At 43.0% G+C, this 14,819-nt stretch overlaps 1 protein-coding gene across 1 annotated transcript in view; it reads right to left on the reverse strand.

Moving 5' to 3' along the window:
* HOOK2 (hook microtubule tethering protein 2) overlaps positions 1-14,819 on the reverse strand; it is a 247,428-nt gene that overhangs the window by 204,715 nt on the left and 27,894 nt on the right. Inside the window, exons 5-8 of the mRNA XM_086950246.1 lie at positions 12,956-13,023; positions 12,525-12,587; positions 11,522-11,602; positions 2,966-3,126 (exon numbers count right to left, since the gene is read on the reverse strand). Of these exons, the coding sequence (XP_086806372.1) occupies positions 2,966-3,126; positions 11,522-11,602; positions 12,525-12,587; positions 12,956-13,023 (373 nt within the window). The remainder of the gene's footprint in view (positions 1-2,965; positions 3,127-11,521; positions 11,603-12,524; positions 12,588-12,955; positions 13,024-14,819) is intronic.

Below are 14,819 nucleotides of genomic sequence, written 5' to 3' on the forward strand. Positions count from 1 at the left end.
GAAAATTAAGTGGGAGGCTGACTGGCTGGAAATAGATGAGGAGGAGTGGAACAGTGCGCTAGCACCCCCTAAGGAGGTGACCATCTTGGCTCGACTCCGCCTGATCCAACTTAAGATTCTCCACCGGGTCTATATTTCAGGGACTAGATTGCAATTAATGGGCCGCAGTGCAGACGGGCTATGTCGGAAGGGGTGTGGAGAGGCAGGGACATTCTTCCACATCATATGGGAGTGCCCAATGCTCCAGGTCTATTGGCGATGGATACACCAATGTATGCAGGAGGTATGGGAGGTTGAGCTCCGGGTTGAGGCAAAAAGATGTCTATTGAATATATGGGAGCCAACGGATCTGTCACCCCGTGGGAGGATCTGGGCCACACTTGACTTTGCCATCGCAAAAAGGAATATTACTAGGCTGTTGGGGGCTGCTGGGCCTCCAAAACTTGGTCTCTGGAAGTCAGACATTGACTGGTGCATGCTACAGGAGAAGACCGTGTATGTAGCTAGGGGGTGCCCGAAGAAATGGATTGATATCTGGTCTAATTGGAACGAATATAGGGGTCACATCTGCGAACCCACCTGATTGCCCGGGCAGACGAACCACTCGCACTTCTATATGTACATTAAAGAATTGTAAGGAACAATGTTGAAGGTACCCAACCCATTACCCATAATTGTTTTCCAGGTACGATTATATATCCTGCACTGTATAACTGATGTACACCACTGTCTTCTGAAAAGTTTTTTTTTTTTTAACTAAAAAAAAACAAATTGGGGTATTACTAAAATAAGATCTATGCCCCTAAATCTTAGACACCAGAATAGAGGTATCTAACAACTTGTATATATTTTATGTATTAATTGGTTGAGAATCACTACACAACAGGAGGATTTTAGCTCATTTATTGAGATTTTAGGTTGGAATGATTTTATACATTGTATTTATCATTTTGTGGTAATAAGCCTATTGATCTTTCCTCAAATTAACTACAGTTTTTTTGTCCTCCTATCTCTTTTATATTGACCGTGATGTAGGTAGCATTCAGGCACTTTATGGTAATTGGCATTGCCCATACCTAGAATATTGGTCAGATATTTGCTAAAGCTGCTCGCACTATCTTTGCACATAAGACTTTTTTTTGCCCTTTTTTACACATTTGCACAAAATATTTACTTACAGGGGTCTCGTCTTTTTCTAGGATATTGGGGGGCATACTTTTTAAGCACTTACAGGTAGATTCATCAAGCTAAATTGCGCTCGCAAAGGGCCAGATTCTGAGAATCTGCCCCTTTGCGAGTGCAATTTTTAGGTCTCGTGAACTGTCAATTCGCAAATAAGGAATGTGTAGGAATCGCAATTTATTTTGCGATTCCTACATGAATCTCGTTTTGCGAGTCTGTAATAGCGATTCCTTATGAATCGCTATTAAAGACTCGCAAAACGGGTCTTTGATGAATCTACCAGTTAGTCACTTTATTCTTACAACAGCAGGAAATTTTAGCATCAACCGGGAAAACGAAAATATACATATGATGAAGGGGTTGAGTGACATTGAGATGGATATATATCCCCGTACCCATCAATATTGCTTTAAACAATATATAGGAATGTATCCATATATATATTTATTGGGTAGCTTTTATGTATTTTACTCTGTTTTACAGAGATTTGTTTCCTGGTGGTTATTGCAATATCATATGCTAATTTTTAACACTATTTTAGCATTTATGCTGTAATAGATGTGAATGTTATAAAATGTGCAGTATGTTTTTTATTTCTATGCTGTTGCACTTTGCACTTTAAAAGGAGGCATTGCCGCCCATGCGCTGTCATGTGATCAAGGCCGTCTTTACCGGCCGAAACGAGTCATGGCGACAAGGTGATAGCAAAATAAAATCACTTGGAAAGAATCTGGGTCTGCTCTTGCCTTTTTCAAGCCGAGAGGGGATCGATAGACAAGCGCGCGGATTGTGATATATAAATATATATATATACCAATCACAAAGTCTGGTAATGTGGGGCTCAGCTACGTGGCGGTCCTGCACGTATCTCGAAAATCCATTAAATCCCCTTCATTTATTCCTCACTTGAAAGAATATCGTACAGGACACTCCACAGTGCATACATGCAGAGTGTCCTGTACTGTATTCTTTCAAGTGAGGAAAGAATGAAGGTGATGTATAAGCAAAAAAAGAAGCAGAGAACTCCCTATAGAGCACCCTCAACACCAGCTGCACTACATTTGTTCACCTCAAATGTCTGCTTTTCTATCAAAATCTTTAAGCATAGGATTAGCAGTGTGCCATCCATACCGAGATGGAAAGGGAAAAAGTATTTTGCCATTTCTACAGTAAAGTTTTTAAGCGTAGGACTAGCACAGTGCCATCCATGGTGAACTGTAAAATGTCAAAAGCTGTTTACCAATCCAGGCACAGTATTACAGCTGTGCATTGGTAAAATGCCAACCAAGTCAACCTGAAATTAATAAAAATGCCACCCCTGACACGTGTTTCACTATCATTATAGCTCTTCAGAGGTTTAGCTTTGTCCAGATATATATATATATATATATATATATATATACACACACACACAAGGTATTGGACTAGTATGTTAAAGTTAGTAGGAAAGTGATCTTTAAAATGCTTTGGGGTTGTCTAATGGTCATTGTATTCTATATGATGGCTGCTGAGATTATCGTACTAATTTCTGTCATAGTAATACACAAGGTTTATGTGCGGATTATATTTCATAAATAACCTTTCACTATAAAACACCAAGAGCTATGTTTGCGCACAGCTTGCAGGAGACATGGTGAGGAGGAGAAATAAAGAAAGTAACACAGTATTGCTTCTCTGGCTAGAATCTTGTTCTTAACCGACCGCAAAAAAATAAAGGCTCCTATCAAAGAAAAGAACTGCACGTCCCAACCTGCACCAAACCATTTCGTCCCTTCCCACGTACCTGAAGTTCTCTTCCTGAAGCTGCTCGATCTGGCTCTGCAGTAGAAGCAGCTTCTTGCCTGTGACCCCTGTGCCCTCAAAAGAATCAATGCTGCTCTGCCGCTCTTTCAAAGTTCTGTTCTCAGTGGCCAAGATATTCTTCTCTTCGATGATGATTGAGATCTAAATGCAGGTGGAGAATACAAGAGTTGGTGCGACACACTGATAGCACTGCATTAGAAACATGAGAGTTAGCCAAGAGTTGATACCACAAATTCCTATTGTGGAGAGGAGTTACTGGAAAAGGACAAATTTCACCTGCAGCCTCCAGAGCCTTCAATCGTATAGTAAACATGTGAGAGCTGCTTGGGGGTCACATACACTGCAAGTGGCAAGGGAGAGAGGCACAGCTGTCATGGTCCGAGGCAAAAGATTATGCTGATGGTATTGAGAGGTACAGACTCTGGTCTGGACAATTTAGGCTCCATCAAATTTCCAGACTGATAGCAAACCACACATTTACGGACAAAGGAAGGACCAGTCACCAAAGATACCTGCACGAACACTTGGAAATCCCAGGCTGCTGAAGCAACAAACAGAAGACAATTCCCAGGATTCAATTAAAAAGGAGTACACTAATACACAAGCCACTCCCTTGTGGTATTCCACACAATGGGTACCCTGGCCATGTAGGGGGGTTTTGAGGAGTGTGATCTCATAGGCCTGTCAAGGGTGGGAGACTTGTGGAAACACCGCAAAGTATTAACTTTCTAGGAGGAGCAATGAGAATACCAAGTGGCATCCACGGAGACCTACCGCTATTTACAAATCCGTCATGCCCTTCAAAAAGTGTTGCTCTGGGGCGAAGTGATCCCAGAGTCCTCCCCATTGGAGGATAGGCTGTTACGTGACAATCTCCCCAGAAAAGGAACTCGCTTACAAACAAAAAGCTGCTAAATAACGCCCCAGACCATTTGACCAGCTAGCGAGGAAGTTGGGAGCATGATTTGGGGAGCCTCGATGACAATGCGCGGCCTGAGGCTTTGGCGTCATCCCAGGAGGTGGCCATCAGATCACGATCTTGTATGGTACAACCTAAAAATTCTTCACAAGTGATCCAATGCTAGCACAACATTGGTAAAATAGATACAGCATTATGCCACAAGAAAGACTGTCAAGAGGGAATCTTTTTTCGTGTGATATGGGGCTGCCCAGGACTCCACAAAGATTTTGGATGGCTGTTTTTGATAGTCTTAATAATGACTGTGGGTGTGACTTGGAGCTGTCAGCAAAATGGTACCTCCTATTTGGGACAAAACAGATCTCCCCATATGGACTGCGTTTGGCTCACACTGGGGTTCATGGTGGCTAAACATAATGTGGCATGGCTGTGGGGAGCAGAGTCAACACTACGTCTAGGTGACTGGCAGAAGGATATGGACTGGTGTATGCAGGCGGAGAGGTTGATCTATGAGAGTAAGAACTGTCCGAACAAATGGACTAAAATATGGGGGCAATGGAACGCGTATCGGAGAGGGTTATGTGCACCTATGACTGATATTAACAGTGATGCTCGGGGCCAAAGACATATGGACTTTGTTACTAATTTGTAAATGGTTGCGGGAAGAGGAGTGTGGGGGCTTCGGGGATCAGATGAAAATTGGCCACTGTATGCTTGCGTTTTACCATTGCCCTGCAAGCTGCTTTCACAACGATTTTCTGTTTTTTGTGCAATAAAAAGAGCTTTTAAAAAATAAAAAGGAGTACATTAGTATTTAAATCATTAAGCAAATGTTGCCCAACAAAAAGAGGAACAGACTGCAGTCCCGTTTCCATCCACATTACCTAAAACTTTTCATGCCTATTCACAAGAGGTTGCTATATACGCAATGCAATCTTAACCCCTTCCACGCTCATGACGAGCTGGGCTCGTCATGGCGTAGCCTCCTCGCACGCTGGTGACGAGCCCAGCTCGTCACGTAAAGTGCGGTTTTAAAAAACTCAGCACAGGAGCGGAATTGCACTAGCGCGCATGCGGTTAACTGAAGAGACCAGTGCAAGTAAAAACATAGGTTTTCATTTATGTCAATTACCAGCTACAAGTACTAGAATCTGCCAAGTGGTCTTATTTTCAGTCAGTCAGAAGCAGCTTTATTTCGGACATTTGGTCATAAAAGCACATAAAAAACGACAATACAGTAAATTTTATAAATCATTAAAAGAGACGTCGTGCAATTTATGTACATAAGTGGTATATTAAAAAAGATATGTATCTAATTTGTGGAGAGTTTTCTAATTCATTCTTGGATATACTCTCTCACAACAAGACTCAATGCTAAACTTGGGCAAGTAGAGATTATCATCACTAATTGGATGTTCTACCTCAGGTGCACGAGAAATTAAAATATTGTGTATTAGAACAAATAGCCTATTCATACTGTATCTAAAACTCCTAGAGGATATGAAAGTACTATTGACTTGTCTGGTAAACGGTTAGACAATGTTAAAAAACTACTTTAAGAATAAAAAGTATATAAGAATTATTTTCTAAAAAAAACGGGAGAAATTTTGTAATACAGTATCATACAGTATAATAAATATGTGCAAACATAACTTAGCAGCTTATAAAGTGGGCACTTGGGGTTAAGATTTTCCTACACTAGTTTTCTTTAAGATTGTTCTCCGAATGCACCACATCGAGTAGAGGAACCTAGAAATGGCAAAGACAATAAGTGTGTCCGTTTCATCCTTGAGGAGCCTGTAAGCCTCAGTGCAATGTCTAATTCCTAAGTTTCTACACAGTTGTAGACCCACTTGGACCTTGGTCTACCATACGCGGGGCATAAGTGATCTTATTTTGTGCAAGACACATTAATCCAGCCCCAACTTCAGTCAACAAAACGCAGAATGTTGGAATTTGAGGTTCTATTTTCACGTTATAAACTGTGGACCTAAATATCCTAGCATGCAAAAGGCCACTGTAAAACAAGTATTGACAATGTCATCAGGTCTAGCTTTTTTGACAGATTGGCTTTTCAAAAATAACAAGCATTGGCATAGCCAATAGGCTTCGCCTTTGGGACCTTATAAGTATTTAGTTATGCAGCACAATATCCTTACTACAACAACATTAACTGTTGCATGGCTAAACACTTATAAGGTCCCAAAGGCAAAACTATTGGCTATGCCAATGCTTGTTGTGAGACATGGGGAGATTTGCCCTGAATCACAGGATGCTGAGCCCACGCCGAGGCTCGAACTTGGTTCCCTAGCTTCAAAGTCTGCAGCTCTTGCCGTTAGGCCACATAATACAATGTCCTTCTAGGGCAGCGGAGCACCACATAAATGACAGGGAGCAGTATTTTATTCATGTAACAAAAAACACTTTAGGCTTTGCTGGGGGAATGTAAAGTCCTTTAAAAATCCTAATACTATAAAATGCATTACACTACTTCTTTGGGGCACTGGTCTGTCGAGTTCTGTACCTAACTGCCTATGGGGCAGTCTGATCGCCATTATACCCCTGAAGGCCACTTTTGAAATCTTGCAAGTGAGGAATCTGGTATGAAAAAATTGAATTACTTATAATAAAGGGCTTTAACCCCTTCCATGCTGATGACGAACCCCAGCCGTCATGCACTACGGTGCTCGTGTGCTGATGACGGCTGGGGTTCATCACGGCCCGCCCCTGTTCGTGTTGTTTACAGCACAGCAGGGGAATCGCGGCCGCATGGAAGGGGTTAAGTAGAATTAAAAAACGGGGGGAGTGTCTCTCAGAGGGACGTGGCCGATGTGATTAGAGCGTGGCTTAAAAAGTAAGCTAAAAATGTGTGCTTGGCATTATGTGTAGCCCCACTGGTAATTTGCTGCTTCTGTCATTGCATTCACACATAAAATACAACAAGTAACATTACACCCACAACAAGCCAGGACTATTGGCTTTGCCAATGGTTGCTAGTTGGATAAGATAAATAAGCAACAACTATAGTTTTCTTATCATTTCAGAACTGAAGCATTTTCAATGTTCTATATGAGACGGTGAAATACCTACGAGTCTCTGAATTTACATTAAAGGCAGTGAAGGGTGGCACTGCTCCAGAGTTAAGGTTTATTTTTCACCCTGAAGGGAGAGCAAAAATGGAGCGCCCGATAGGAACCAGTCACATCACCTGCTTTAAAGCACTGCCGGCGCTGAGCACCATCAGTACCCTGCCCACTTAAAGCCCTGCTTTTCATGCTTCAAGTGGCTTTATTTCGGAGTCTGCATTTTTAGGTGCAATGATCCCAGGCAACTAAAACGGCCAACTCTGCCATAAGCAGAGAGTTTAGGGCCACAATAGTGACACTCCCCGAATAAGGGGTTATCCTTACAAACACAAACTCTTTAATCTGTAACGATCCCGTGGAGCAGTACTATACCTGTACTCCAGCGCCTCGCCAGTGGAATGAAGAACTAAATGAAGGCAATAGCAATACAAAACAAACTACACCTCACAGACCAAACTGATCCCCAAGCCACCAGTGTGCATACACAGGAATGAGCAGCTCACGTCCAGACACACGTCTCTGAAGAAAGGAAAAGTTCATGGTACCTCCTGCTGTGCTTCCACAGATGTCAGCGCTGAAAAATGTGGATTAATAAAGCCATAGGTCTGGCGAGGAAGCGCGACAATACAGCTGAAGAACGAGGCAGTTCGCAGCCCCTCCATTCAAAAGGGAAGTGCTGGGCAGTGTCTGCCGCAACCTGACTTACCAAGCAGCTTTCAGCTGTACTTTCTGCACGCCGATAAGAAGCCTCAGCCCCGGGGAGTGTGGGGGCTGCGAGGACAGGTTTTTGGGCTTGCGCTGCCTCTTTTGCAATTTGTCTGCAGAACACGTTACCACCAGCTTGAGTCCAGCAAAAGCCTCTGGTAGCACTTTGAAAACCCCCTTACTAAAAGTCGAGCAAGCAGTGTATGCGCTGCTCTAGGCTCGACCTAAAAATGATGGATGAGCATACCACAAACACTGAGCCATGTATAAATAGAGAGTAAAACAAAACGGACTAGATTTTAAAGTATTCTTTACAGTCCAGTAAGCTGGTGTCTAAAAATAAAATGACCAGTCCTATTCCGAGGTTATTTGTGACAAGAAAAGCAGTGTATGGAATGTGATAGTCTCAGAGCTCTTTTCTGGGTTGAAGACCACTTTACTTTGTTTCAGAAGATGAAAACAGAATGCAAATTGGATTGAGCAGATCATTCCTTAACAAGTGCTACGCAGAGGATTACAAAAATAAATCATCAGGGTGTTAGTCATTGATCATGTGACTTGCTGCACCTTTGCATGACCACTCCTCAAAACCTACACTGCAAACACGTGAGGCAGCTGAATCAAAAGGAGGCCACATCTGCTGTTGCTAACTTAATGATGGTAATCTTGGCATAAGGCACGGGCCAACCATGGGAAATTAAAGGGCCGGCACGCTGGAGGAAATTCTTGGTATAAGGAGATACGAGTCACCCATGATGAACTGCTGGCCCTGGCATCTTGAAAATGATCATTGTCGCAATAGAGAACAGCCATGTCAGATATGGGGGTGGGATGGAGCTTGCAGCCATGCAGATCTCTGGTTTGGACTTACTAAAAGCAATTTTTGACATGGCCACCCTGGTATAAGAGTGGCACCAAAGACAAAATACTACTCCTGCCACATCGGAGAAAATTATCCACGTATAAAGGATGTGGGGGGTACACAACCCATTTTGAAAAAAATGGGGACAACTACTCACAAACATTAGGCTTCACTGGCACATCATGAAAGTACTTGGATATTTCAAGAGTGCCCTTTCAGAACCTCTGGCATGTAGAAAAGCATTGTGAAAACTGGGCTCTAAAATGGACTATTTACCACCACTTATTTCAAAATTTCTGGAGAACAGGACAACCGCTGCCTCGCCTCCTCCCCAAAACCCATCTAGAATTTTAAGGTACTCATTTGAAATTTAGGGCAAGTTTTACACCCCACCACTTTCAAACAACCAGTCAACACAGACTCCAACAAACCAGGCTGAATGATGGGCCATCTACCAGGCTTTAAATTAACCTACTCATTTTTTTCCTGACCCTAGATCTTTCTGCTACGTTTATAACATTTCCCCTCCACGTCCTCTTTACATTCATAAATTGATTGGCTACAAAACACCTTGTGCGTTTATTAGGTTTCCACCACGGGTGGAGGGAAAGAAGCTGTACCTCTCAGCCTACCACATGCCAGGAGAAAGGGGAAATTAACACAAGGAAATCATTTCTGCATCACATAACAAGTCCACAGTACATATAAAAAAAGGGATAATAAAAACACCCTTACATATAAGGATTATATTTTTGGCACCTGGAACATAAAACTAATTAGTACCAACTAACTAAGACCGGTTGGAGGGGCTTCTAGGACCTTCTTGAATTCACTGCAGATATATCCTAGATGTCACAAGAAACGGACTTGTCAACCAAAACATATTAAAAAACAACCATAATATCAATTTCAGGGAACTTTAAGTCATTTAGCAGATGGTTTTGTTCAGAGAATCACTAGTTCAATTATACATCATGATTATTTTCCCAAACCTGCTCCTTTATCAGGAAAGAGCTGGTCTATTTTCGTCTTGTTATCTCGACTAGAGTCCCAGCCCGAACTAAATTTCCTGCATCACTGGTTTGCCGTCTCCCCTTAGTACCCAAGGCAAAACTCACAGTTCAAGGTACAAAAGCTAATACACTCCTAGATCAGCATGACATTTTTCCTGGCCTCCCTTTACCACACTCTAAAATGTGAACAAAGAGGTATTCTAGCTTAAGTGACTAAAACAACGGTTATTAGGAATGAGGCAAATTACTTTGTTGGCCCCTTCACTCTATGAAATAACATCAAAGCATCAGTGTCTTTGTAGGCAAAAAGGAGAATGTTATGACTGTGGCTTGAAGGGGCAAGCAGAATGCCAGCAGCAGTGTACAGTCTTGGATATCGTGTCAGCAGAAGTATGGACTTTCCTTAACATAAATAACAGTGAGGAATCCATCATGTCAAACATGTTTTTAGGTACATGGATTCTGCACCACCGGGACACCTCTTTGCATAGCCTGAAGCTTGAGATCAGAGGTTATCGTCTGTAACACTTAAATTAACAGAAAGGATGGTGGTATGAGGAGTTAAGTTGCGTCACACTACTGCAATTGTTCTGCTTGCCCCTGAAGATAGTGTTTCTCTTCCGAACCATGTACTTTTTCTTTAGAAGAAATCGAATAGTGACAAGAACACATGGGCAACAGTCAATACGTTTTAGATAGTTAAAAGTTCTACGGTTGGATCCCACCAAAACCACTTCCTACAGAAACATAGTCTCCCCTCCGCAAACACAGTTTGCCCCTTAAATCCAGCGTCCTGGTTCTTTGTGCCCATGTGTTCTTATCAGTGTTTGGCAGTAAAGTATGGTGGAGAACAGGTGACAGGAATGCATTAGTCTGTGTGGAAAGATAACCATTAATTCAGGAAGGAGAGAGAATGAGGAAATAAAAGCAGTTATTGGGTTTCCTCGAGGTCATGCCCATGCAAGATAAGGATGCAGCATGGTGTAAAGGAAGGGACGGGCAGCGCAGGCTTCCATCCCTTGCGTAGACTTGCTGTTAGGAGGCAGGCTAGAAAAAAATCAGTTACAAGATGAAGCGAGTAGCAGCTGGAGGTGTACCACTCACCCTACGTCCAGAATCCTTTCTCCGGGCTTTGCGTTAAACCAGACTAGAAGTAAATATTTGAAAAACCTTTTGCCGAGATGTTATAATGCAAATACCATCACCTAGCAAATTAGCTTTTTAAAGCACTGTACTAGATGGAGCCCGGGGATAGTCTCATGGGACAATTTGTTTCAAGCAAAGCAAACCAGAACTTCAAATGCACAAATGCATACCCACACAAATAAAAAAACACATCCAAACTTTTGCATGTGTACACACAGACATTTCTAATTGAAAAGGTTTGGGAAGGATGAAAACGCTGATCCACCAAACAGAGGGTTTTAAAGATAGATGGGGTGGAAAAAACTGGGCCGATCTAGTACAGGTGCCTTAAAAATGGTTCTTCCCAATAACGGCAGAAGCACAAACTTCACACCCGGAAGTCAAGGCATGCATTGAAGATTTTAGAATTACACACCACCACTTTACCAATTACTAAACAGACCTTCTATGCCAAACTTTAAGTGTAAAAAAAAGGAAGGTAAACAGCACAGCAGAACTTTCCAGGCCAGACCGGCTGTTCTTTGATTTTTATCTACAGCAGTGAGTGTGATAGATCCAGAATGTTTGTGGTAAATGATAAAGATACATAGTTACTGGCCATAAAATTCTTAAATAGAACTGTGTGCAGATTTCATGGAAATAAGGTGGTCGACAAAAATGACAACTTCCTGCAAATGACTGACAATGTTTGAATCAACGTCTAAAAGCAGGGCAGCAACTCCGTCCATAAGAAAGACTACCATTCATCAGCAACCTCTTCCAGAGAACAGGCCCGACCCACCCAGACAATCAATCTGAAACGTACCTGCTGCTCCAGGTCGTGACAACGCTGCATCGCATCCTCTTTCTCTTCCAGGTCTTCACTTAGGAAATAATACTTTCGGGACTGAGGAGAGGATTGAACAGAGGTTTGTGAGAGGAGAACACCACACGTGGCACCTGTCCTATGGAGACACTGCGCAGACTAAGAGATAAGAGTGCTCTACAGGAATGCATTCTCCCCATTGGATCTAGGGGTTCTAGGCATAGAACATACAAGAAAATCACCAGAGAGGATAGAAGCTCTCAAAATAAGGGAAGGCAGCTGGAAATGACCCTCCCATGAAGGCCCCGCCGGATTTTAGAAAGCAGAGGCCCCTAACGTAATTAAAGCCCCTGTGCTGCCACTTGTTTAGAGTACACGAATATAAATTCATTCCCATTGAGTGCATCAGTCCAGTTAGAAGGCAAGAACCCTACAGGAAAGTAAGCTCTATTGTAGCCCCCGCTGGAATATATGACTAACGGCCCCCACAATAATTGTACCACTGCAGCAGGTACAAGAGGTTTCAATAGTTTTGGGCCTCTGAAGCAGAGAAGACCTTGGAGGTCCACCAATGGTTGTGCAATTAGTACTGGGCAACGTGCTAAAGGTTTGGATTAGTCAGGACTGACTTTTGAAGGTAACCCCTTTAGAAATGTATACCCAATTTTGGCACATCAACCATGTCAGGACAGCACCCACCACTGAGACATACCCTCTGGGGCAGAGAGGTGGGTGACATCCACCACACGACCTACGCCCATCTCAAGGTGTTTGCCCGGTTCTACATGTGCAGAGCCAGCAAAGGCATTGAACTCCAAAGCCTCACCCTGCCAGTTGTAACACCACGATTTCCTAGGTTGACACACATCAGGCAAGTCCTCGTTTATCAAGTAAGCAACTTATCGGTTCACTAGGCCCATGCAGTTCCACTCCCCTCCAATACGGAACCACATCCTTTTACACAAATGCCATCCCCTCACCCTCTTGAAGTTTAGATATTTACCTGATAATCAAAGTTGCCATAGGTTTCTGCAGTCAGCGTGTCAGAGGTATCCTTCGTCATAAGCTGCATAAAAGAAAACATTTGTAAAACTGAACCGAATGTAACTGCAGCAACAGTCAAAGCCAAAGTGTAGTTCCAGTACCAAGTGTTTCAGTGACATTTTTTAATTTTGAACCTTACATAACCTGCTTGTACTGTGCTAGACAACAGTCATCTAAGCTCAGTTTAATACTTAAACTGTAAATAGAGATCAGAAAAGAGCTGGGCAGCGAAGAATGCTATGAACAAAGCCGCGATTATGTAAAGGTGCGTAGCTTATTGTGCAAAGCAAAGACTAATACAAAAACCAAATTTATAACAATTAATAACGGGGTGTGGAGTAGGGAAAGGACACAGAGGAACCAATGACCACAAAGAAATGTCTGGCTCACCTCTTGGATGGCGGTCATGACCATGTGCTGGACAGATTCCTCCAATGTCATTATCTGTTGGATGTGCTCTGGGGAGAGAGTGATAGTGAAGAGTCAGACCATGGATTGCAAGAGGCGCGTTCCATCTCCAGCATGAGCCCTAGAAGTGGACGATCCCACAAAATCTGAGAGGTGCTGCCTCATTAATATCGTGAACTGGGATCCTCTAAAAACATTCCAAAGCATGCATATGCAGTGCAGCACAATGTACTATGCTTTAGCAGGACACACAATCACTTGTGGCTAACAAACACAGCCAAGATATAACTGATGTGGATATAAAGCAACTGCAGCCTACTCACAATCAATTCCCAGAGCACAAATGCACCCTATCTCTCCCCTCCAACATGGCTGCCATTTCCATACAGGTCCCATTCGCAACCGCATACAATCCTGACCTGTATAACCCTTCTACTCCAGTACTCTTAAGTGAAGCCAACGAGAGCTGTGAGAGTCAGTCTCAACGACACACAGCTCTTCCAGTGCACCCCAATCTTAGCTGAAGCAGAAACCTCCATTTACAGCACTGGGCCCACACACAGCTATTCCAAGCAGACAAAGCCAGGCATGCAAGGCCACCACCTGAAATCTGTACACAGCTCTGCTGGTGCATCTAACAATGACTTGCCCTACTGATACATGTGCCCACTTGTCCAGCTTTAAAGGGTGGCAATAGTATTATTAGCTGTTAATTGCACTACAAACTAAAATAAAAGGTACAACCAAGTATGAAGTAAAATAAATATATGCTCTGTCTTGCTACACCCATCACATAAAAAACGCTCATATCTAGCAATGAAACATCCACTTTCTTTAAACCAAGAACAGCCTGAAGGGAAGATTCCTGAACCGTAAAGGGAAGGGATTCCTTGTGCTGTTGGGAGTCTCATTTGTCGGTCACAGCACAGAGGACCTAGCATACAGGATTTCTAAAACATCACAAACTAAGTTGTTATGGACACTTCGGCTTCCGTTCCCAAATCAGTAATTGGCGATTCAGCCCCTGGTCATTCACGTTAAACGTGCAGCTTTGCAATAGACGCTCATCCCACCCAACGAATTTACCAGATTACGGGTCCCGTCACCCCTCTGATGCCAGGAGGGAGACATGTCGGGAACGGGGAAGGGTGACACTCGATGCTCATTCCCACCCCCGCCCCCAAGGCCTGGGCTTCCCTCCATCTGCAGGTCAGACCCCCTCAGAACATGCACACCGACTGCTGATGCAACAGAGGCCCCTCAGAACTTTCTGGCCTCCCAGGACACGGATTGGCCAAGGGCAGGTGACAGGTCATAATGCCGATTACAGCTTCCACGGGCCTTGGAAACAGTAAAGAGACCATGCCAGGAAAGCGGAGAAAAGGACCATAAACGGGATTGATTGTTAGAACTACAAACACAAGTAGCGGAACATGCACATAAACAGTAAGGGAAAATGATAACAGGACAGTAATATAAAGTAAACCCCCTCTGGTTAGAGTAGCCACACTTAGATGACTGGATATTTACAACAGCGAAATAGGAGTCTGAAAAGTATAATAAAGGCTAATAGTTATCGGTTTCAGTTTTTGTATTTACAGAGATTTAAAAAATGTGTTTGTACCCATCGAAGTTTATTGTTAAAAACACAAACATTGACCGCAGGCCTTTTAAATACCTTTCCGTAGTGTAAAACATGGCAAAAACAAGCAGTGTGTAAAGTAGGGAATGCAAGCTGAATTCCTTAATAGTTCTTTATTCAAGTAAGGTAATAACGAAGAACAGGTGGTGCCAGGAAGCACAACCGTACAGAGATGTAGCCAGGCTCCAACTGACTGATTCTGTA

This window comes from Lissotriton vulgaris, unplaced genomic scaffold, assembly GCF_964263255.1.
Source record: "Lissotriton vulgaris unplaced genomic scaffold, aLisVul1.2 SCAFFOLD_638, whole genome shotgun sequence".
Taxonomy (NCBI): Eukaryota; Metazoa; Chordata; class Amphibia; order Caudata; family Salamandridae; genus Lissotriton; species Lissotriton vulgaris.